Genomic DNA, 26,494 nt, shown 5'->3' with positions numbered 1-26,494 from the left:
AGGCCCACATCCATGTCCTGTGCCTGTAACTTTGCTTATCATTGCTTGTACCCTGAATCATATGGCCACACCTCAGTATGTGCACACTGGGTGAGGACTAGTATGGAAGGAAAAACCTCAGTTTAATCATTCAGAGAGCTCTTGCAGGGCTCTCTGCAATAATTCACCCTCAGAGCACAGCAGACACAACCAGACAGCCCTGAAGTAGCCTACCAAGTAGAGTGAAGATGATTGCATAGAATCAATCTTCACTAACAACCAGCTAAGCCGCTAACAACCAGCTCTGTTACCTCTCAGAAAATGACTATACAGACACCATGATGAGGTTATTCAATGAGCTCCCATAACCAATGGCACAAGAAAGCACAGGAAAAGATGAGACTGGAAATGAGAAAATTACAATCAGAAGTGACAGAGACAGAAATGATGAGCATCATAGATGGAATTTCAAGACTCAGTAGAAGGCCTCAGCAACAGAGTAACAGCTGCTGAGTGAAAAATCCATGAGCTCCAAGATGCAATTCAGTAAACCTCTAGAAAATAACAAAAATTTGGGGAGGGAGGGTCTGAAAATGAAATGAACAGCACACCAGAGACTATGGGATGAGTTCAAGGGGAATCATATAAGAATCATGAGAGTCCTTGAGGAACAGGAAGTGAATTTGACAAAAAAAAAAACACTACTCAAAGAAATCATAGAAAAGAATCCCCAGTATTGAGAAGTGTTCACACTCAGATCCAAGAGGCCTGAAGTATTTCAGTAAAAATAGACCCTTAACTTAAAAAAACTCCAAGATACATTATAGTCATAATGCTGAAAATCAAAGACAGAGATAGAATATTGAGAGCAGCAAGATCAAATAAATAACTCCCATACAAAGGAATACCCATGAGAATCACAGTAGATTTTTAGAGTTAGAACAGGGATTAGAACAGGGATTAAACATATGCCTTACATGTGTTCAATCCTGGTTTGATCCCTGGCACCACATACATAAGGTTCTATGAACACAGCCAGGAATGAATCCTGAGCACAGAGCCAGGAGTAAGCTGGGTGTTCATATCAGATCTATTGAATGAGACTCTACAGGCCAGAGGAGAATGATGGGATAGAGTAGCACTGCACTGTCACTGTAGCACTGTCGTCCCATTGTTTATCGATTTGCTCGAGCGGGCACCAGTAACATCTCCATTGTGAGACTTGTTACTGTTTTTGGCATATCAAATACGCCACGGGTAGCTTGCAGGCTCTGCTGTGCAGGCGGGGTACTCTCAGTAGCTTGCAAGGCTCTCTGAGAGGGACGAAGGAATTGAACCTGGGTTGGCCACGTGCAAGGCAAACACCCTACCTGATAGAGTTAAAAAAAAAAAATCAAGGAACTCCTCAACAAGAATATTCTATCCAGCTAGAAAATCATTCAAATACGAAGGAATGATGTAAGGTTTCATGGACAAGCAACAGTTTAGACAGTTCATGGCCTTGAAACCAGTTTTGCAAGAAGCCTTAAAGGAACTTTTTTTAAAAAAAAAAAAAAAGACAAACTTCTCAAGATTTCTCCGTTAAGCTATTTCATTCATTCATGGTGCTTATAGTTGCTCTCTACTATATTAAGAAAGATTTGTTATTCATAGCTTGGTAAGGGTTTTATACTCTTTAAATAATTAATGTCCTTCTAATGTCTATTCAGATGATCTTTTACATCTAAAAAAGTTGTTTCTCTTATTTATTATGCAGATACTTAAATATCTATCATTCTGCTCTTGTTCTCTAGTGGCCTGCCCAGAAAAGGTCACTTTATTATACTGGTCTTTTATATCAATCACATTGTCTAAGACCATCAAACAGACCTATGTCTACATTTGCATTTTAAAAAGAGGCTTCAGGGGCTAGAGTGATAGTATAGTGAGTAGGGCAACTTGCCTTGCATGTGGGTGACCCAGGTTTAATTCCTGGCATCCCATATGGTTCCCTGAGCACCACCAAAAGTAATTCCTGAGTGGGGAGTCAGGAGTAACCCCTTAGAATTGCTGGTTGTGGTCCCCAAACTAAAGTAAATACATTAAAAAATCTTTATGAGCTGGGGATTTGGCTCAACTGCATGTGCCAAGCCCTGAGTTTGAGGCACCCCAGGCCTCTCCACCTAAGCACCACTGGGTTTAGCCCCGGAAAACTGTCTGGAGTGAGTAGACACACATCTAGGCCCAGTGGTGTTGAGAATTTTTTTCTAAAAAATTGTTGTTTTGGGAATCATACCCAGCAGTGCCCAGGGGTTACTCCTGGCTTTGCATTCAGGGGTCACTGCTGGCAGTGTTCAGGGGACCATGTGCAGCGCTAGGGATCAAACCAGGGTCAGTTACATGTAAAACAAGCACCTTTGAACTGTCCCTCCAGAATATTATTGACCACTTCTCTCTGCAGCACACCCTATAGAATAGAAGAACATGAAAAAATTCTTGGTGAGCAGAGGGGAGAAGGCAGATGGAATATAGAAGGGATCACTAAGAAAATGATGGCTGGAGGAATCAGTAGAAATGGGAGATGTGTGCCGAAAGTAGATAATGAACCAAACATGATGACCTCTCAGTGTCTGTGCTGCAAACCATAATGCTCCAAAGTAGAGATAGAGTATGGTCACTATTGTCTGCCATGGAGGCAGGGGGGAAGGGGGGGTATACCCGGGATATTGTTGGTGGGGAATGTGCACTGGTGGAGGGATGGGTGTTTGATCATTGTGTGATTGTAACCCAAACATGAAAGCTTGTAACTATCTCACGGTGATTCAATAAAAATTTTTTTAAATGCCTCAAGTAAATGACAAATGATAGGGGGAGAAATTGCAGCCAAGGGCTGGAGTGATAATACTGGTTTGAATCCCTCACACCACATATGGTCTCCTGAGTACATCCAGGGATTATTCCTAAGCGGAGCCAAGAGTCTCTGAGCATTGCTAGGATCTCAAACACACTGAAGGAATTCTTAGGAAAATCTTGAGGGAAGGGCAAGATTGCTCAGAGGTGACTCCTTGTTGTGCTCAGGAGAACATGTGGTCCGAGGAATTGAATCTCGGGTTCCCACATGCACAGCATATGCTTTGTCTTTTAAGCTATTTCTCAGTTCCTAGGATTTAAAAAATATTTTTTAATTTATGATTTTTACATGTGTTCCCTGAGCACCACCAGGAGTGATCGCTGAGCACAGAGCCAGGAGTAAGTTCTGAGCATCGCTGGGTGTGGTTCCCAAATCGAAAGCAAAAATGCAAAGTTGTGATTTTATGGAACAATAGTGGAGGGAAGCAGAAACTTCAGTGGACAGTATGGTGCTGGAATATTTTATGCATGAAACCATACTGTGAATAGTATTGTAAATCATAGTGTTTAAAATAAGATCACTGTCATCATTATCATCACTGTCATCCCGTTGTTTATTGATTTACTCAAGCAGGTGCCAATAACGTCTCCATTTATCCCAGTCCTGAGATTTTAGCAGCCTCTCCTTACTCGTTTTTCCCTATGATTAGAGGCTCTTTTCAGGGTCAGGGGAATGAGACCTGTTATTGTTACTGTATTTGGCATATCAAATACGCTACTTGCCAAGCTCTTCCATGAGGGCGGGTTACTCTTGGTAGCTTGCTGGGCTCTCCAAGAGGCATATATAAATATATATACATATATATATTTCCCTTTATGATGCGGCCACCTGGTCCAGGAATATGTTCACTCATGCGTGAGGCTTGGCCCGAGAGTGTGGAAAGTGACCTGGAGCATGGCGGCAGTGGGGTAATGGAGGTCTGCTGGCGGGGCTGGGTCCCTTGGACCAGGTAGGGCTCTCACCTGCTCCACTCCGGGGCACCCCTGGTGCGGAGTTTGGTGGCATGGTTATGGGGCCTCATTTTATTCTCCCTTTTGGGAAAAGCAGCCGTGAGTTCTAGAGGGTGGCCAATGAGGGTGGCCAAGCGAGCCTCACGCATGAGCGAAGTTCCACGGAACCCAGGTAATGCAGAACTTAAAATAAGATTTTTTAATTATTATTTTATTTTTATTTTTTTAAACATTAGGATTTCTATTTAATAGTAATTTTTAAAATTTATTTTATTCTTTAATTAGTGAATCTCCATGAGGGTACAGATCAGATTCACACATTTTTGAGCTTGTTTTTCCCTCATACAATGTTCACAAACACATCCCTCCACCAGAGCCCATTCTCCACCACCAATAAACACAGTATCCCTCCCACCCCCCAATCCCATCTCCCCCCCACCCCACCCTGCCTCTGTGGCAGGGTATTCCCTTTTGATCTCTCCATCTTCAATTGGGTGTTGTGGCTTGCAATAGGGGTATTGAGTGGCCATTGTGTTCAGTCTCTAGTCTACTTTCAGCACGCATCTCCCGTCCCGCGTGGGATCTCCAACACATAAAATTATTATTTTAAATGAATTAATGATCCTCTTTTCCTCTGCAGTACATCTCTTCGCAGGCAACAGACCTTGAAAGTGAAATGTTTAAGGAACTGCTGAAGCACTTTTGTCACTATGCAGATGAGTTCCAGCAGGTTGTAAAAACTGACATACAGAGGCAGATGTTTGCTGAACTCTTTCTGTACTGTGAACATGGGAAGGTAGGAGAAGATTCTCAAAGGAGCATTTCTCAAATTGTGTCTTGTGAAGGATCCATCTGTAAGTGATGGTTGTTGATAGTGGTGATGTGTTAACTTTCCAATATGTTATGGACTAAAACTGGATTATGAGTGGGGCAAAGGACACACAAAATATAATCTAGACTGAGGGACTTTGAGACTTGAAACTACATTTGGATTAAGTTAAAACTTTATCTTTAAATAAAATATAAAGATATTTAAAAATTGTTATAAAGTATATAAATATGTTATTTATACATATATATGTATATATGTATATATATATACACACACATATATATGCCACTGGCGCCTTTGTAATCCCACCAACGGCCAACATCCAGAGACTATAAAACCAAGCTTCCAAAAGAGAGTGACAAAGAGTCTCTTTTCCCCGAGCCTGGCTCCTTCCCCAGGGTCCCTCGGAGGGGCTGAGTTTCAGTTTCCCTTCCTGCCCCAAGCAGAGCTCCCATGGCCCAAGACCTCTGGAGCCTAGCCACAGCCATGCTCAAGGCCCCTCTCCACAAATTTGGATGAGCCTCACGCATGAAGGAACCGGCAGAGGAACCCAGGTGTGTGGGACCCAGGGCTGAGACCTCCAAGGCTGTTCGGATTGGGACTGAACCTCTTCTGCCCAGATTCCCCATTTTCCAGTATCTAGGCAGTCACACCCAGGGACTGCCCCTGGCACCCCATAACCCACCAATGGCAAACATCCAGAGACTATAAAACCAAACTCCCGGAAGTGACATCTTATAGTCTAGTTCTCCCTCTGGCAAGCTACTGAGAGTTTCCTGTCCACATGGAGAGCCTCACAAATTCCCCATGGTGTATTCATATGCCAAAACCAGTAAAAATGATGGGTCTCGTTCCCCTGATCTGGAAAGAGCCTCCAATGCGGCACCATTGGAAAGGATGAGGAAAGAGAGGCTTCTAAAATCTCAGGGCTAGGACGAATGGAAATGTTACTGAGACCACTCAAGGAATTTGGCGATCAACAGGGTGATGATGATGATGATGATGATGATGATATGATGATGATGATGTTATATATATTATCACTGTCATCTTGTTGTTTATCGATTTGCTCGAAGGGGCGCCAGTAAACATCTCTGAATTCCTTGTCATCAGAAGTGGTGCGGGGGCAGGAGAGTTAATACAGGGGGATAAAGTGTTTGCCTTGCTTGAAGCTGACCCAATTCAAGCCCTCAGCACCACCATGGCTGATCCCTGAGCACAGAACTCAAACTAAGCCCTGAGTACCATTTGAGTATAGCCCCAAAACAAACAAACAAGAATTGAACATATTGTATTTAGAAATTAAATTGGTACCAATAAAAATTTGTTAAACATCTGTTAAGTGCTAGGCAGTTGACAAATTACAGATAAGATGCAGGTTTTACTTCTGTGCTGCTGATGGTAGTGGTGGTAACGATAAAAACTTCAACAGGTACTATTTCAGCTACTTAAAAGTCTGAAATCTTCTCCAACAACTAATCACAGTGTTCTGCTTAGGTAGGGTTTTTGAATCGGCAGAGGACATTGGCCTTGCTGGAAATATACTATGATGGAAGTCCAAAAAATATTAGAGGCTTACTCCGAAACCCAAGACAATGTAAGTGCTGTTCAGTGGGGGAAACCTCTAGCATGACTGAGTCAGGCAGGGTTCGTGGAACCATACACAGTATTGGGAACTGAACCAGTGTTGACCACATGCAAGAAAGTGCTTTAATACCTGCACTGTCTCTCTAAATCCTTCCTTAGAATTTTGCATCAGGTGTTAAAACCAGTTGTGAAGGGAAATGATTAAGGAGTAAATAAAGAAGATAGTAAGGAAAGGAGGGTGAGGAAGGGAGACAAATCCTTATTGGAAAAACACAGCCAGGGAAAGATTGCCATAGAGAGAGGCCAGCTTCTATTTTGCTACTGTAGATATTAAGGTCGAAGACATGTGTCCTCTTCTTCCTCCTATGTTACACTTAATCACTGTTACTGTCACTGTCATCCTGTTGTCCATTGATTGCTTGAGCGGGCACCAGTAACGTCTTCATTAGTCCCTGTAGAGTGCTAGTATAGCCCAATGACATCTGCTCGCTCCAGGAACATGAAGAACACGTTATTGTTACTGTTACTATTTTTGGCATATCAAATATGTCACAGGTAGCTTGCCAGGCTCTGCCTGCAGGCAGAATATTCTCGGTAGCTTGCCAGGCTCTCTGAGAGGGATGGAGGCTCTTGGCGGGGGGGGGGGGGCACTCTAATCATCCTCACAGACTCCAGGAAAAATTGTGTCACTCTCTTTTGAGAGCTTTGTTTTATAGTCTCTGGATCTTGGCCATGCTACAATTAATATGGGGACCAAAAGTAAAGAATAAATTCTTTTGTATTTCATATGATTTAAACAGCTCTCCAAGTTGCAACAGAAGAACTATACAAAATTTCTAAAGCTGTATCTTTTAGGATGGATGGTATATTTCTGTGTGTGTGTGTGTGTGCCAATCCTGATTGTGCTCAGCGTTTACTCCTGGCTCTGCACTCAGGAATCACTCATGATGGGCTTGAGGAACCATATGGGATGCAGGAGATTGAACCCTGCTTGGCTGCATGCAAAGCACATGCCCTGTTTACTGTACTATTTCTCTAGTTCCTTTTACAGATGGTTTCTAATTTACAGTCATGGCCATCTTTTATCTTCCTTTGGAAATGTTTTCTTTTTATTACGTTGCAGAGAAAACATAATAAAAATTGATCCACCTAGGAGGTCCAGAAGATGACTCTTCGCTTCAAGGTCATGAGTGCAAACTCTGATGCTGTGTGCAGTTATCTGGGTCAGTCCAAACAGTCCTGCTGTCAGTAAGAAGGGACCTGGAGGATGGCTCAGTGTCCATGTGCAGCAATTCTGACCATCCCAAAGTATTGGAGATGGGAAAAAAAATCCAATAGGCATATATTTAAATCACTGTGATAAGTTTTTAGATAAAGTAAAGTAGAAAATTTTTAAGTAGAAAAATTTTTTGTGAATAAAAATAAGTGTTCACGGGGCTGGAGCGATAGCACAGCGGGTAGGGCGTTTGCCTTGCACATGGCCGACCCGGGTTCGAATCCCAGCATCCCATATGGTCCCCTGAGCACTGCCAGGGGTAATTCCTGAGTGAAGAGCCAGGAGTAACCCCTGTGCATCGCCGGGTGTGACCCAAAAACAAACAAAAAAAAAGTGTTCACGAAAAAACACCAGTTTCACCAAAGGGGACAGAACCAAGGGTACTCCATAAAGTAAAGGAAAGAAATGACATCCCCTGTTGAGATATGAATGTGACACCCAGAATGAGGATGAACAAAGTTTTTGCATTTATGATCTACCTACTGATTGTGCATTATAAGATCAATTATTTAGGCTTTTTGTTTTTTTTTTCTGTACAGGGCCATTTGTTGAATTTGAAGAGATAAGATTGTCTGAGTTCTGGGGAGACAAGGATAATAAGAAACACATTTATGAAGACTTTAATGAACTACTCTTAGACATTCCTCAAAAACATTATAAAGAAAGTAAATTTTCAGGCTACTTAGAAGATGAGCATAAATATAATGAACTAGCACTAGGCAAGCCAGAACAGCAGGAAGAGACAAGTATAGAACAAGAAACATATGGAAGTTCAAGGAACCAAAAAGAAAATGGCAGTCAGCCTCTAGAAGAAAACCTGAAGCAAAAATCACAAAAAAAAATAATTCAAGCACAGTCAGGTTCAGAATCAGTACCAAGAGTAAAGTCAGCAGCTTTACTCAGAGAACCTCCACAGAGTTCAACAGAAAAAAGAAGATCAATGCCAGAACCGTTGACCTATGGAGAATTAGATAAAGACAGACTTGCCAGAAAATTAGAAACATCCCCCGAACAAATCAAAGTGTTAACAACAGAACCAGAAACACACAAAGGGTCAAACACCAAACAAGAATCAGTGATAGAACAAGAACCACACGGAGAGACCGTTCCAGACACAGACCCAGAACAGGACATAGATTCAAACTTGCCATCAATAAGTATCTCAGGTGAGGGTAATAAATTTGAGAAAGCTACTCCCTACAAATCCAATGAAATCTCTTCACAGGAAGTGAGAGCAGATAGGTGAAAAAGAGTTAGATGTGAGTTCTGAGCTCAAAGAGGATGCTTCAATAACAAGTAGAAAAGGGCATCACTCAGGTGATAAGGTAGTTCTACAAGCAAAACCTGCTTTGTGCCATGGCTTTTCAAATCTTAACAAAATAATTATTATTTCAGCCAAGATCTTCTCTGGCACATCAGTTCATGGAAACCTCAGATATATCTGGCTTCTGATCTTGAGACTAGACCTTAAACAATCAGTTGATGCAAACCAAGATGCATCCATTGTCAAATTACCTAGAATTTTGCGCATGGAACTATAGCACAAGTCCACTTGTAAGAAATTTATCTAATAATATAACACATTGAAATATTCATTGAACCTCTGAAAATTCAGAGAAGCCTATTTACTTTAATATGGGGGTCAGAGAGCTACAGCACAGATCTGGGAGTAGATCCTGAACACCACAGAATGTGGCCACCAAACTACAAATTTTTTAAAAAAGTAAATAAATGTATGTTTTTATCTGATATTAAAACTACTGCAAATTTTTTCTCTTACTTCAACTTTTTAATTGATCCTGCTTTTTATACTTATATATGTGCTCCAAAAGTTTCTAAAAGTCATTTATGAAATTAATTATTATAAATATTTATATGAATATATGTATTTACATATGTGCTCAAAGCTTACTCCTGTGCTCAGGGACAACTCTTGGTGCTTGGGGCACTATAGGTGCTGCTGGGATTCAAACCGGGCCCAGCCACAGGCAAGGCAAGCATCTTAAGTCTTGTACGATGGCCCTGAAAGTCATATTTAAAACAGAAATATCCTGTATATCAACTAGTTACTTGGTAGCTGATTTCTCAAGAGAGAATTATTTGTGCTAATTTATGCCTTTTTGTTGAAAAATTTTAACTCTTTTGAAAGCGAATTTCAATTCCATTTGAGATCTCTGTTGCACATACCATTTTCTGAAGTTCTGTTCTATAGTCCACAGACCCAACAAAAATTCTCATTTAAAATCCCTCAGAGATGAGTAACCTGTATCCTCGATTTACACTATGATTAACTAGTTTGAAATAGCTCAATGTATTAGCATTATATTTATTTCTCTACAGATTGTGATTACTAATTTCAGTTCTTTGTCCAGAGAAGGAATGCTTTAAAAATTATAGAAGTGACTCAGACATTATATTAGTAAGGACTTAATTTTGGCTAGGTGCAACTGTGATCCAAAATGATAGTGTCTAAAAAGAAAAAACAAACCATAAACAAAACCAAAACAAAATCTGTTTAAACAAGATAGAGTTTTCTTCTTTATTTCTCAAACAAATCCAAAATCCAAAACGCTTAGACCCATGAAATCCTCAGTGGCTCAGCTGCTTTCTGTCTTGTGTCTCTTCCAATCACATGGTCCATGCTGGCTCCCCATTAAGTTCACATTCTGAACAGCAGGTAGAGAGAAAGAAGGGAGAGATACATCTCCCTTCTCTCTCTTCCCTTCCTTTCTCCCCTCCCTGCCCACCCTGAAAAAAAAAGGAAAGCTACCATATTACACTTCCTTTCACAACTCCTCAGTCAGAATCTAGACAACTAGGGATTCCTAGTTGTAAGGGAGGATCATCAGAAAGGTACCTCTCATTTTGTGTGGCCAACAGTACAGAGTGCAGAGCTACTCACAACAGATTTAGTGATCAAGTGAATTGATTAGGATTGATTATGACACAACATCTCTAGGAAGGCATCTGAAGAACATTTTTGGATAATGCAGAACAAAAGGTGGGTGGTGAGGGGGGAGGGAGGAGGGAGAGAGAGGAGAGAGGAAAGACGAGAGAGGAGAAGGAGAGAGGAGAGAGTGTCTGCCATGGTGGCGGGGTGGGGGTGGTGGGGAACCTAGGGACACTGGTGCTGAGAAATGTACACTGGTGGAAGGATGGGTATTGGAATGCTGTATGATTGAAATCCAATCATGAACCGATTTGTAATGGTCTCTCAGTGATTCAATTAAAAAGTAAAAAAAAGAACATTTTTGGAATTCACTATGCAAGGTATTTCTTTATTCATCAGTTATATAATGTATATTGTCCAATTTATAGACATTTTCTTTTCTGCCTTCTAGAAACTGTGAAAGTAACAGAAGACAAATCCTATGAACCCAAGTACTCCCAAATAGAAGGAAAGTCATGGGCAGGTGACTCCATTTAATTATCCTTTCGTTTATATTCTGGAACAAACAGTGTGAATGTTAAGTTATATTGGCAATGTTACAAAATGTGTATTTTATAGGGGAACTGTGGACTTGTAACTGGAAGATGAAGTATGCCAAAGACGAAGAGGAGGAACAGGCAAATTTAATCTGCAAAAACACCAATTTCAAAAGTATGTTTTATGAATAAAACTAACAGAGATAGATGGCAATCTGATTAATTTAAGTTTCTGTGATGTACTTACTCCTTGCTAAAGGCTGGACTTCTATGACGTAATGGAAAGCTGATCTTATTTTGTCCCTAAAATGATGGATCTAAACACAAGATGAATGTTTTTGCCTATAGTACACATATAAGAATGTGCTATTGATAAATACTCTTTTGTTTTTAAAACATATGCATCACTGAATATAGTCACTACAACCTCTGTCAAATTTATGATCTTTAACCAAGGGAATAGAATGTTAGATATTATAAATCAATACAAATTATTCTAACTGGGATTTTCCCTAGTTTTTCTTTATTTATTTGGATGGGGGTTTCGGGTGTAGGCACATAGCAGTGCTTAGGGCTTACTTCTGGCTCTGCACTCAGGAATCCCTCCTGGAAGTGCTCAGGGGACCACATGGGATGGGGGATTGAACCTGGATCAGTTGTGTACCTTCTGCACTGTATCTTCAGCTATTCCTCTTGCAGGTAGTTTCATATTCAGACATGTAAGACAGGTGAAGTCTATACTCCTTTTTAAATACCTATAAAGAAATATTGAGTGAACATCACATTCTCTATTTTGGACAGACATGTCAATGTGAAATGACATGTGAAACTCTCAGCTCTCTCCCCTCTACAAAAGCCCATGCTCTCATTTGAGTACATAACTCACTGTCACACACACAAACACACACACACACACTCTCTCTCTCTCTTTCCTCCATATTTCTCTAAATAAAATTTATTTTACAAAGCATCTAATAAATACAGAGAATAAATAGTAACTTTTTACTTTCAGAAAACTATGTATTGAAAGTCAGCATATCTTACTACTATGCTGTTTTATCATTTACTTTTCATTAACAAGTAATAGAACTAATTAATTAGATGAATATTTTTCCTTCTCTGTTACTATTTTTTTCATTCAAGTGTGTGTGAAATAACAGCCTTCATACTCTTAGCATGTGTCCTGAGAGCTAGAGAGATAGCTCAATGAGCTAAGTGCATGGTCTGCATGCATGAAGCCCAATTCAATCCCCTGCATGTGGACCCCTGAGCACCACTGGGAATGACACCCCACTCCCCAGTCCAGCACAGAGCCTGAGCACTACTAAGCATAGCCCCCAAACAAACTCATCTAGTCTTAGATTTTCTTAATTTTGATTTTTTTTGCTTTATCATGTAAAAATTGTGGAACAAGAGAGATGGTACAGAGACTAAGGTTGTTGCCTTGCATGCAGCTTGTCCAATTCAATCCCCTATACCACATATGACCCCCTGGGCATTGCTACCACCAGGAGGGACCCCTGAGCATGGAGTCACGAATCAGACCTGATCACAGCTTGATGTGGCCTCAAGTACAAGAATAAAATTCACATGAGTGACTACTTCCCCCTTCCTTACCTTCCCCCACTGGCAGGGGCTATCCCTGGTAGGACTCAGAGCTTACTCCTGACTCTGTGCTCAGAGATAATTCCTGGTGGTTGTCAGGGGACCATATGTGGTGGCAGGAATTGAATCCAGCGTCAGTTGTGTGCAAAAGAAGCGCAGTAGTAATTCCTAAGAGCAGAGTAATTTCTGAGCCCATCATGGGAGCAAAGTAGCTCCCAACCCTACCACAAGGGATTCCTGAATTTAGAGTCAGGAGTAATCTCTGGGCACCTCACAGTGTGCCCATCATCCAGCAATAAATAAGAGAAGACATATGTTTTCTGGCAGAAAAAAAAATCAGAAAGAAATAGTATCACAGTAAGTATCTAAGTACTTTCCCCTTTATTGTGAGACAATTTCTCTCTTTACAGTGTATGTTTTCTGCTTGATAGGTCTACATCCAATTATCAGAAATATTCAGTCTTACAAGAACATAAAAGGTAGGAGTGCCTTCAATCGAGTTTCTTTCGATTTGCTCCAATTTGTGCAACTCCTGGAGACGTTTGTTGGTGAAGATGCTCCCTTGAGTATCAGTGAGAATCTCATCTCCTTCTTTATGTTGAGCTATGTTGAAACAGGAGAAGAGAAGATGAGTGATTTAGAAGGGGTAAGTAATATTACCAATAAAGTATAAGTTTACTACTTTTAGTAAACCTCTCAGACTCAGTTGTTCCTAGTATGACTTTTCTTAAAACATTTACCAAAAAAGCTTATCATCTCATTTCAGTGAGTAAGGCCATTAAAGTGTTATGATGGGGAAGGTGGGGAGAGCTACACCCAGCAGTGCTCAAGTGCTATCCCTAGCTTTGTGCTCAGGAGTGACTCCTGGTGGTGCTTGGTGGACCTTTTGTAGCATTGCAGGCTAACCCAGGGTCAATCACAGTAAGGCAAGTGCTTACCTTCTGTACTTTCTCTCTGGTTATCCATTAACATTTTTTTTTAATTTTTATAACTTTATTATTTTTTTTTAAATTTATTTATTTTTAATTAGAGAATCACCGTGAGGGTACAGTTACAGATTTATACACTTTTGTGCTTATATTTCCCTCATACAAAGTTCGGGAACCCATCCCTTCACCAGTGCCCATTTTCCACCACCCGTAAACCCAGTGTCCCTCCCACCCTCCCCAATCCCATCTCCCCCCCACCCCACCCTGCCACTGTGGCAAGGCATTCCCTTCTGTTTTCTCTCTCTAATTAGCTGTTGTGGTTTGCAATAAAGGTGTTGAGTGGCCGCTGTGCTCAGTCTCTAGCCCTCATTCAGCCCGCAACTCTCTTCCCCCACATGGCCTTCGACTACAATGTAGTTGGTGATCGCTTCTCTGAGTTGACCTTTCCCCGGAACGTGAGGCCAGCCTCGAAGCCATGGAGTCAACCTCCTGGTACTTATTTCTACAGTTCTTGGGTGTTAGTCTCCCACTCTGTTATTCTATATACCATAGATGAGTGCAATCTTTCTATGTCTGTCTCTCTCTATCTGACTCATTTCACTCAGCATGAAACTTTTCATGCCCATCCACTTAACTACAAAATTCTTGACCTCCTTTTTTCTAACAGCTGCATAGTATTCCATTGTATAGATGTACCAAAGTTTCCTCAACCAGTCATCTGTTCTGGGGCATTCGGGTTTTTTCCAGATTCTGGCTATTGTAAACAGTGCTGCGATGAACATACATGTGCAGATGTTGTTTCGATTGTACTTTTTTGCCTCTCTGGGATATATTCCCAGCAGTGGTATTGCTGGGTCAAATGGGAATTCAATATCTAATTTTTTGAGAGTCGTCCAAATTGTTTTCCAGAAGGGCTGAACCAGTCGGCATTCCCACCAGCAGTGAAGAAGGGTCCCTTTCTCCCCACATCCTCTCCAACAGCAGTTGCTTTTGTTCTTTTGGATGTGTGCTAGTCTCTGTGGTGTGAGGTGGTATCTCATGGTTGTTTTGATCTGCATCTCTCTGATGATTAGTGATGTAGAACACTTTTTCATGTGCCTTTTGGCCATTCGTATTTCTTCCTTGGTAAAGTTTCTGTTCATTTCTTTGCCCCATTTTTTGATGGGGTTGGATGTTTTCTTCTTGTAGAGCTCAACCAGTGCTTTATATACCATTGATATCAACCCCTTATCTGATGGGTATTGTGTAAATATCCTTTCCCATTCTGTGGATAGTCTTTGTATTCTGGTCACTGTATCTCTTGCGGTGCAGAAGCTTTTTAGTTTAATGTAGTCCCATTTGTTGATCTCTGTTTTTAATATCCATTAACATTTTATCTTATTGTCAAATATTTTAAGAACGTACACCAGAGAACTCCTTCCCCTAATGATTGCTGGTTCAGGTGATGGATTATTGTACAGCTTTTTTTTTTTATCCCCAGAAACTTAAAGAGAAAATACTGAGAAGTGAATTTCTGTTTTTGCCAAGACTTGTCTATTCACTGTTTGTCTGCTGTGTGAGTGCATTTACAAATGCACAAACCAATTTCTCTCAAATATGTATTTTTACTCATGTGTAGTATATGCCTCCTAAAAACTTCTATTTACTTGGGTGATAAATAAATATACACATTTAACTAAATGATGCGCTCTTGTATGAAATATAAATTAGGTTCACCAGGCATCTTAAATAACCCCACCAGACTTATAACTGGTCTCAACCTCATTATAGAGTTGGTAGCACTTTGCTTCTTGGATTTCTGCTCCCCTCATTTAACCAAATGGTATCCATTTATTTTTTATTTGCTGGGAGGGCAATTAAATCTACCTAGCCATTAATGATGTTATTTAATTGATTAATTGTGTTATTTACTTGAATGCAGTAAAAGGTAAATAGAATCAGTGCCAACTAGGCCAACATTCAATATGAAAAAGAATCTTTGAGCTCAGTAACTGAGTATTGTCATTCATCCCCCTGTGCTCACCAAGCAGAGTTCTCAAGGTGTCTGTCCTCTCCTGAGCTGCCAATAAAGTCATGGAGAGGAAGGGATCAAAATTCTTTTTTCTTTTCTCTTTTTTTTTTTAATTAATGAATCACTGTGGGGTACAGCTACAAACTTATGAACTTTCATGTTTGCATTTGGTTTACATCCCTCCACCAGTGCCCATTCTCCTCCACCAATGTTTCCAGTATCCCTCCCACCACCCCCACCCCAACCCCCACCACCTCAACCTGCCTCTGCAACAGGGCATTCCCTTTTGTTCTCTCTCCTGTTGGGTGTTGTAGTTTGCAACAACCAAAAATAGACTATAGACCGAACATGATGGCCACTCAATACGGGATCAAAATTCTTAAGTGTAAACCTTTTCCTTAGTTAATGAGTTACAGTCCAATTTTTGGTTTAGAGGTGAAACAAAGAAATGGTAGAGGATTGAATAGTTTGTTTTCCCCTTAATAGAAAGCTTAGTCCCAAAGTTGCTCTGTGTGTGTGTGTGTGTGTGTGTGTGTGAGATTAAAAGTGCCGCACTTTAGGGGAACTAAATACAGGACAACTGAAAGCACAATGAGCCATATAAGTTTTGTCATCCTCTTGTATGCTAGGCTCAACGAAAGACTGCCAGAATCATACGGGAACTTCTTCTAGAAGCTCTCTTTCAGAAATGGGATAGTGATGCCTCAGGCTTCCTGAATCTGAATGAAGTTGATAACCTCTTGTATACATACAAAGAAGGAATGGAAAAAGAATCCATGAAAAAGGGTAAAAATACAACTATCTTACCTAAGTTACCGTAATATTGGGGTTTAAATTACTCACTACAGTGACGCACAGTTAAAACACTGGTTGTTTGAGGCTGGAGCAATAGTACAGTGGGCGGGGCTCTTGTCTCACATGTAGTCACCTGGATTTGATCTCGGGCATTCCATATGGTCTCCTGAGTCAGCCAGGAATGATCCCTGAGCACAGAGTCAGGAGTAAGTCATGAGTACAGCTGGGTGTGGCCTCCAAACAAATACACACTGGTTGTTTTAAGGCCATGAGATACCACTTTATAATCTACTAACATGGCTGTATTTTTTTCTTTTGGTTTATTAACCAAAAGCAGTTAACATATAATATTGTGTAAGTTTAAAGTGTACTATTTGTTGGTGGGGGGATGGGTGTTGGAATACCGTATGGCTGAAACCTAATCATGAACAGTTTTGAAAGGGTCTATTTCACAGTGATTCAACAAAAAAAATCTATAAAAAATAGTGTACTGTTTGAAATAAAGAAAATACTTTGAAATGATTATCATAGCAATGTTAGTTAACTCCATAACTCCAGATAATTATCATTTCCTTTTCATGGTGAGAACAACTATTAACAACTATCAGGTATCTCATAGAGTATCATTGCTTCTAATCACCATGTTGTACATTGTTTTTGTTGTGCTGGGAATCAAACAGAATCAAACATGCAACACAATTGCTCTACTACTGAGTAACATCCTTGGCCCCCATACTGCACAGTAAGATTCATGGAATTTATCTTTTATTTATTTACTTATTTGTTAGTTTATTTTAGTGAATCACCATGAGATGGAGCATGACAAAGCTGTTCATCATTGACTTCAGTCATGCAATGTTCCAGCACACATCCCTGCATGAGTGTTCATTTCTTAGCTCCAATGTCCTCAGTTTCCCACCTGCCCTCTTCCAACTCCCACCCCCCACACACACACACAGCCTGCACCTCTCTGTCTCTCTCTGTCTCTCTCTCATTTTGGGCATATGGTTTGCAATACAGATACTGAAAATTCCTTTACCTACTTTCAGCACTCAACTCTTGTCCAGAATGATCATTACAATTATTATTGTCATACTAGACTCTCCTCTATCATTTAAAAAAAATTTTTTAAGTAAAACAGATTTTATTTGGAGGATTTTTGAAGGAGAGGAGGAAAATAAAGTTGTAAAGGGTGTGTAATGCGCTCAAGAAGAGAGTGTGGGCTTTTCCAAGGACAGAGAGAGCCCCTACACACATCCCAACATTGGATAGGAAAATTTCTCAAATGTGAGAAATTATCTCCTCACATTTCATGAGAGGAGATACGAATGATACATGTGCTCGGGCACCAGATGTGCTCAGCTATGTGGACACAAGCAGCACATGGGCTCAGGCAGCATATGTGCCCCGTGCCCCCCTCCTCTATCTTAACTACTCTCCACCCCCCACACACACTTGTGATAATTACTAAACATTGACCAGTCCTCCTGGCCCTTGTTCTTCTTGGCCTTGGATATTAGTCTCATACTAATTTCCAAGTACAAAAATACAAAATAGTAGGAAACTAAAGATAAATAAATAAATAAATAAATAAATGGAATGTATCTATCTTAAAGGTACCTTTTGAACAACATCTCCCTATTCCCCCACCTCTAGTCCCAGGCAACCACAATTGTACTCTAGCTTTATGAGTTTGACTTTTTAAAAATTGTCCACATATAAGTGGTAAGGCAGTACTTAGCTTCCACTTATTTTACTTAGTAACACAGCATAAGTTACTTAGTATAGTAATCCTTAAAGCCATCATATTTATTTTTCTCATGTTGAGTAATACTCTATTGAGTATATAAAATAAAAAGAAAAAGTGCTACTATTGTGATGTGTGAGATATATACCTCACATATCCTTTACTCTTGCATTTATCAGTGGACACTTTGGTTTTTTTCCATATCTTCATTAATTGTGAATACTTCATTTATATACACGAAGATACAGATTATTTCCTTGACACAGTGACTTCATTTGCTCTGGACATATACCTTATGGTGGAATTGCTGGGTCATATGGAAGTTCCATTTTTATTCAAGGGTAAAGGGGGTTTTGGGCAACCCCTGGGGCTATTCTGGTTCTGCACTCAGGGGTCACACCTGGTGGTGCTCAAGGCACTACATGTGGTTCCAGGGATGAAACAACAGTCTGCTGCATGTATAGCAAACACCTTAACCCATATTCTATCTCTCCTGTCCATTAGTTCTATTTTTTGCATTTTGCAGAACCATTTTAACAGGTGTGCGAGGTAATCTCACTTTATATTTATTTTGAGAGGATAAGAACCTAGAGTCTCCTACAAGCAATGCACACACTCTTACCATTGAGCTATGTTCCAATGGTTTTGATTTGTATTTCTCTGATGGTTAGATATTAAGCCTCTTTTCATTCAGCTTTTGGCTATTTGCATATTTTCTTCGGAAAAACGTTTCTTCAATTCCTCTGTCTCCCACTTATTTTCTTTATTCAGGAAGGGATTTTGGCTTACATGGGATTGGGGCTGAGGCTTACTTTTGGTGGTGTTCAGGGATCCAAATGTACTAGGATCAAACGGGTCAACCATATGCACGACAAGTGCCTCTCCCCATATTTTAAAGACTGAATTAGTTTTTACTATGGAGTTGTATGCATTCCTGCTATGTTTTGAATAGCTACCCCTTATCTGGCAGTATGATTTGCAAATATTTCTGCCACTTGATGGGTCGCCATTCATTTTATTGATTGTTTCTTTTGTTGTGCAGAACCATTTTGTGCAGATACTTTTTGGTGTTGTGTAGTCCCACTTGTTTTTCTTTTGTTTGCTATGTAACATGGCTATAATTTTTTTTAATGGAAAACAAAGATGTTGGGAAATCAGAACCCTTGTGCTTTGCTGGTGGGCTTGCAGAAAATGTCAGTGTCATCAGGAGTAGAAGATGTTGTTGAGTGCTTTGTCTGCACCTTGTGTCTCCATAAGATTATTCTGATGAGTCTCAGTTGGCATTAAAGATTCAATTATCCAGTTCTGCCATTTACCCCTCCCATCTCTCTGAGGGGTCCACATCCAGCAGTGCCCAAGGCTTACTCCTGATGGGCTTGGGGGACCATATAGGGTGCCAGAGATTGAACCTGGGTCAGCCTTGTGCAAGGCAAATGCTCTCTGTACTCTCTGTACTATCACTCTGGCCTCAATTAATTCTTTATTAGTTGTCATAGTCTCTTCATTAACGGTGTTCTGAAAGCTTTACAATATACTACATTACTTGTCTTAGGCTGCATACAAAAAGGAGAACTTAATGAAATTTCAAAAGGCATTATAAATTGGTTTTCATCTACAAGGCGGGTAAATTTCATAACATATTTCTTGCCAGGAGAACTAGGTTCTTGTACCATATCTTTCACAAAATGATCATGTGATGAAGTAAGTTGATGAACCCCTGTACATCCAGAGCTCCTTATTTGTAAATGAAGGACTTAAGCCTTGCAAAATCCAGGGCTGAATGAACACGACAATGACAATGATATAAGAAGGTTTCAAGATATGAATGGAGTAGAGCAAGGGGAACAGACAGAGAGTATAAAATGAGTTAATCTCAGCAAGTAAGAAAGAGGAAAGCCGTGAGGAGACAGGCTCTGCTGCGAGAAGAATGTCTCCAAGCAGGGAGAACAAATTATTCTCCCGGAGGGTAGGTATACAAAATGAATCTCTCAGAACACATATTGTCAGCCACCTGGTCTGCAGAGATGATTGCTGAGCTGATAGCCACAATGAAGAGGAAAAGCAAATTTAGTTTCCTGAAAAAGGAAGGACTCGGGTGGGGATCTGACAGACTCAACAGGATAGAGCAAATGCTTGGCATGTATGAGAGCCTGTATTCCATCCCCGAGCTGCTCCTCCACCTCTAAGCACTGCGGATATAGGGGCTGGAGCGATAGCACAGCGGGTAGGGCATTTGCCTTCATGTGGCTGACCCAGGTTCAATTCCCAGCATCCCATATGGTCCCCTGAGCACCACCAGGAGTAATTCCTGAGTGCAGATCAAGGAGTAACTCCTGTGCATCGCCAGGTGTGACCAAAAAAAGAGAGAAAAAGCACTACGGATATACCCGTGCCTCACACCCACCCTCTCTCTCTGATTCCCTCCACCTCCAGCACCATTAAGCCTGAGTACCTCAGTACCCGGCACAAGCATTGAGTCATCAGGCCTGTCCCGTTGGGCCCAGTAAACCAGGAGTGGTTTCTGGTCCCTGAGAACTATTGAGTATGGTTCATATATTTCTTTTGTCTGTGTTTTGTTTTACGGCCATACCTGGCAATGCTCAGGAGTTACTCCTGGCTTTCCACTCAGGAATTACTCCTGACAGTGCTCAGGGTCTGATATGAGATGCCAGGGATCAAACCTGGACTGACCACAAGCAAGGCAAGTGCCTTATCCATTATATTGTCACTTTAGTCCAAAAAGCAAGTTTTCTGTATGGAAGGCACAACTTAAAGCTTCTTGCCCTGTAATTCCCCTCTTTTATTCCTTTCTAATATAGCCAATCTTTTGAGAATAAACGAAAAACTAGAGCATATGATCAGTCTACAGTTATATTTTTGGTGGAACAGTTTGCTTTTATTTTTTTATTCTTGGGTCACCCAACTGGTACTCAGGAACTTCTGACAATTCTCAGCCCAGCAGGTCCTAATGATTCAATGCAAAAGCTGCCTGGGCCTTGCAATTCTGGGGAACAACATGGATGACACCAGCAGTGGTTGAGAACTCTGGGGATATACCAGCAATGCTCACAGGACCATGTGGTGCTAGAGATCAAACTGGGGTCAGTCACGTGCAAGTGTGTCTTGGCCCTTGTACTCTCTGGTACTGAGGTGGAAAAAGAATCACTCTTTTCCCATTATTTCCCATAGAAAAACTATTAATATTGGTTGGTTGTGTTCTCTCATCTTCTGTTAAATGTCCAGAGTTGCCTTAATTTATAAATTTCAACTGAACTAGAATATTTAGCTCCCAGTAAAAAAACTTTTTGGTGTGATATGTTCTTTGGGTGAATTAAAGAAACTGTGAGCCTTAAGAGTCACATTTATTTAGAAAGTCTTGATGAAGAACAAAAAACCTCACAATGTATTTTCTAATGAAGCTGGAAATTGGACAAGGTGATAGTATAACACAAAGGCTAATTCTTTGTTCTTCAAGGATCTTAAAGAAATTACCCAGTCTTTCCTTGATTTCTATGACTAACACTTCTGAAGATTATAGGCTGGCCATAGCACGTTCATCTTTTACATTTGTATGTTTTCTCATTATTAAATTTGGGTTTTTAATTGGGGGGTGAGAGGTGGTTGGGGCTGCACTCAGTTGTGTTCAGGTGCTACTCCTGACCCTCTGCTTCAGCAGGGGTCACTTCTGTTGCTGCTCAGAGGACCATAGGCAGTGCTGGGAATCAAACCAGGGTCAGTTACATGCAAGGCAAGTGCCTTAACCCCTGTGTTACCTCTCCAGCCACCAGGTTACTAGTCTTTGTTATGATTAACATATAAGTAATATTGTGCTCTCATCAAATCCTATTAGAAACTCCAAGATAACAAGATATCTGGCAGACCCTCCCCTTTTTAATTTATTATTTTCCTTTCATAATATACATACTTATGGGTGAACTTTGATACATTTTATTAATTTACCATTGGGTTACAATATCATGAAATTTGGGGTATGCAACTTCATAACCGTGTACATACATAACACATATACACTGCTGGTATATATGCATATATCCTCATCACACCCACCACCGAAGTTCTAATGCCAACACTATCAAAATGACTCATTTTACCCATTCCTCCCACTCGCTTTCCATTTCTCTGTTAACTGTCATGTTTTTTCACAGAATCTAAGAGTTATTTTTGTTGTATTTGGCCATTCATTTGCTTTGGTTATTTATAGTCTACATATGGGTAAAAATCTGATAACTGTCTTTCACTTCCTTACTTATTTCACTTAGCATAATCAGGTTAGTTCCAGCAATGCTGTTATAAATGGCAAAATTTTAATTTTATTTTTGGTAGGAGTGGTGATAGTGTTGAAGTCACATTTATGGTGCCCTGGGACTTACAGACTTGACTGCAGTTAACATGCCAAGGGTCAAACACTCAATTACCCTACCAAGGATTCAGGGATCACATTTGGCAATGTAGAACTTTACTGGGTGGGGATCAAACTTGTGGTCTTGTGGGTGCAAGTTTGGTTACATCTGCTGAATCATCCACTAAGACACATCCCTGGACTCTAACTGCTGAATAGTATTCCATTGGTATATGTACTACAGCTTCTTTATCTAGTCATCCATAATACTACCATGAGCATAATGTACTAATATTTTTGAAAGTATTTTTTCATATTTTTCAGATGACTAGAACTAGTATTGAAAATCATATAGTATTTTCATTTTTTAGATTATTTTAGTTTATTTATTCAGGAGGGCAGCCTACTAAGCATTGCACGGGAGATCCATGGGTTCCAGTGGTAATTCTCTGCCAACCTGGTAGGTGGTTCAATGCATGGGCTGGACAAAGTAATACTGCTTAGACCCTGTGGTGCCCAGGATACCTCACCCACTCTGGTGGTGGTGGTGGTGGTGGTGGTGGTGGTGGTGGTGGTGGTGGTGGGGAACCATGTGGTACTCGGAATCAAACTTATGTGCTTTAACCCTTTTACTATCTTCAAGACCTCATTTTTATTTAATTTATTTTGGGATTGTTTTTTGGGATGGGAGAGTGCACACCCAGCTGTACTTAGGGCTCACTTCTTGCTTTGCACTCATCGATCACTAGTGGCAGGCTAAGGGGATTTTGTGGTGCTCAGGGTACCACATGTGGTACAGGAGACTAAACCTGGGTCAGTCACATGCAAGACAAGCACCCTGCTTCCTGTACTATCTTTCTAACCCTCTCTAAGATGTTGATCCCAGAGACAAAAGTAGAAATAAGAAAATGGTACTATATCAAAGTAAAATCTTCTGTACTGTAAAAGAAATGAGGCCAAAAATTAAGACTACTGACGGGGAGAAAATATTTGCATACCATACATCAAACAGAGGGCTGACTTCTAAAACGTATAAAGCCCTTGCAAAGCTCAACAACAGCAAACCCTCAAAGGTTAAAGAGATGGTCAATACGTATATGAAAAGAAGTTCATTATCACTAATTTTTAGGAAAATTTAAAAAGAACTGTGGACGCAGCAGTGTGCAAAACATGGCCAGAAGCCATGAGCAGAGTTGAGGGTACCGGAGCAAATAGTTTCTATCTAGTATTATGGAAAGATATTATTGGAAAATGAGCTGAATTCAAAGATTCAGTGCAACTTTATTTATTTATTTGTTTATTTATTTATTTATTTATTTATTTATTTATTTGCTTTTTGGGTCACACCCAGCGATGCTCGGGGGTTACTCCTGGCTTTGCACTCAGGAATTGCTCCTGGCAGTGCTTGGGGGACCATATGGGATGCCAGGGATCGAACCCGGGTTGACCGCATGCAAGGCAAACGTCCTACCCGCTGTGCTATCACTCTGGCCCCCCTTCCGTGCAACTTTAAATCAGAATTTCATAATGCAATTTATGTTGCAATTTAATATAAATATGTGTTAGTCTATTGGTAATCATGGTCGTTTCTGTTTAGAGGGCACAGTCCATAGTGCTGAGTGTTTACTCCTACCTTATGCTCTGCGATCAGTCCTGGTGGTGCCGGAATTCAATATGGGGTGAGCCATGTGTAAGATAAATGTCTTAAGGGGTCAGAGTGATAGCACAGCAGGTAGGGTGTTTGCTTTGCACTCGGCGACCTGGGTTTGATCCCCGGCATCACATATGGTCTCCCCAGCACCGCCAGGAGTAATTACTGAGTGCATGAGCCAGAAGTAACCCTTGTGCATTGCCAGGTGTGACCCAAAAAAGAAAAAAAAAATAAATGTCTTAAGCCCTATACTATCTTTCTGACCTCTGGTAATCCAATTTAAGAGTAATTAATAGTAGTTTGGAATTAAGTAGAAAATGAGAGGTGTGATCACAAGCTACAATGCTAAAGGCTGACAAGATAGGATTAAGTCAAAGGCAAGAAGTCAAAATTGACTCCCGGACTTCACCTGACCTTTGAGAGATTAGGTTTTCTATGGGTGCTATATTCAGGGATTCTGTTTGCAATAAGTTTCCACAATGAATAAACATTTCATTAACTCTTTATTTTATTTTTATGTCTTTTAGCTAAACTACGCATTGCATTTCCAAAACCACACAATGGGCAGGAAGTGAAGTTATCTTCAAAACAGTTTCAGAAATACTTAGAATTGGTTGTATCTGAGCTCAGGGGTAATGAAGATATTGTTCTGGAAAACCTTGTGGAGTTTCTGATGAATTCTTTGCAAAAGACCCATGTTGAAAATCTCAGGAATCAGATCAGGAGAAAGTGGCTGCACCAAATCCAACTTGCTGCTGAGACAAGTGGGGTATCCCTGGAACCAGTTTACAATCAAACCTTTAGGGCCCTCACCCAGGTATGTTTCCTAACATGTAAGAGAAAAAAACTTCCTCATAGTAGATAATACACAGTGGTTTTAGAGGAAGTACGCAACTAAATTCTCTTTTAAAAAATCATTGTGTACTTCTTTTTTTGTTTGCTTGTTTTGGGATCACCTCCAGTGGTGCTCAGGGCTTACTCCTGGCCCTGTGCTCACGGATCACTCCTTGTGGGCTCAGGGACCACAAGAAGTGCAGGAGACTGAACCCAAGTAGGCTGTGTACAAGGCCGCTATAGGCTCCAGGTCCTCATTGTGTACTTCTATAGATTGTTTTATCTAATTAATTAATGTATGGGTTTGGGCCTATGTTTGGATATGCTCAGGGTTTACTCCTGGCTCTGTACTCAGGGCTCACTCCTGGCAGTGCGTAGTAGGGCCTAGAATAAAACTTGGGTCCACCACATTCAAGGCAAGCACATTACTCAATGTAACCCCCAGGCTCCTATAGATGTTTTATTCATTAAGTACATTACAGTGACCCAAAGCCAGGAAAGATGCAATTGGAATGATTATAGGTCAGTTAGGTAGAACATAGAGAAAAGGAATAAATAACAGAATTACATACTGGGCTTTCTAACTTTCTTTATACTGAGAGTTATATAAGTCTAAAATAGACACTCAACTGATATTGGGAAATACCAGTTAGGAAATGTACAAGCAGTTCAACTGTAATTTCCTTGCATGATATTTTGTGGTTGAATTTTAAAGGGAACTATTTTAAATCAGAAAGTAATTATAAAGTATAATCCAAAAGTTACAAACTTGCATAGAAACAACCTGAGACTATTTCAGTATTCTGTCAGTGAAAACATATGCACTGGTGGACCACTGCCCACAGCTTTGCCATCACACCAAACACATAACTTGATTCTTTCCCCTGGGCGGAAATAGCCTGGTTGTCTTCCACATATATCACAGATTACATTCATCCAGGGAAACAGTGTCATTACATCTCGGTTAAATAGCAACAATTTACTAATTGGAATCATCTCCCTGAATGGCTGAACTTTTCAATATAGTTGAAAATTATGTGTTCAGAAATAGGAAAAACCATCAAGCAAAGCTTGCTTCTGAGATTTATGGTGCCCTAAGAGAAACCTAAGTACATTTTTATTGTTGATATTTTGTTTGTTTATTTTGTTGTTGTTCTTGTTGTTGTTTTGTTTTGGGGGCCATCCCAGTGGTGCTCCTGGCTCTGCTCTCCTGGTGGTGCTTCAGGGGCTATATGAGATGCTGAGCTGGCCAAGTGTAAGGCAAATACCCTACCTCTGTGCTGTTTCTCTGGCCCATAAAAAAATAATTTTCACTGGAACCCAGACAGTATCACCCTGGCTATAGTTCAAATAGATCCAAGTTTTAGAGCTCTAACTTGGGCAGACTAAGGGGCTTTTTCCTCCTCTTCCCCCTCTTATTTTTTCCTTCTCTTCTTCCCCTTCTTCCTCTTCTTCTTCTCTATTTTTGAGTAAACTAGTCTAGGTAACACAGTGAATCTATTCCATTCACCAAAACTCTGATTTGTGGTGCCAGCCTTTCCTTCACTGTCTGTGAATGCTAATATCTACCTCTGTTGTTCAGGAAAAATAAATCACTAGGGGAAGAAGCTCAAATTGACTAT

General features: G+C 40.4%; 1 protein-coding gene across 1 annotated transcript in view; it reads left to right on the top strand.

Annotated features, from left to right (window-relative positions):
- EFCAB5 (EF-hand calcium binding domain 5) overlaps window positions 1-26,494 on the top strand; it is a 96,834-nt gene that overhangs the window by 34,537 nt on the left and 35,803 nt on the right. The window contains 9 exon segments of the mRNA XM_055132217.1: window positions 4,460-4,615; window positions 6,149-6,248; window positions 8,054-8,744; window positions 8,746-8,831; window positions 10,856-10,927; window positions 11,023-11,115; window positions 12,977-13,191; window positions 16,115-16,271; window positions 24,566-24,855. Of these exon segments, the coding sequence (XP_054988192.1) occupies window positions 4,460-4,615; window positions 6,149-6,248; window positions 8,054-8,744; window positions 8,746-8,831; window positions 10,856-10,927; window positions 11,023-11,115; window positions 12,977-13,191; window positions 16,115-16,271; window positions 24,566-24,855 (1,860 nt within the window).

This window comes from Sorex araneus, chromosome 3, assembly GCF_027595985.1.
Source record: "Sorex araneus isolate mSorAra2 chromosome 3, mSorAra2.pri, whole genome shotgun sequence".
In the NCBI taxonomy this organism is placed as follows: domain Eukaryota; kingdom Metazoa; phylum Chordata; class Mammalia; order Eulipotyphla; family Soricidae; genus Sorex; species Sorex araneus.
Note: the sequence above shows the minus strand (reverse complement) of the source record. Positions and strands in the feature narration are given on the sequence as shown.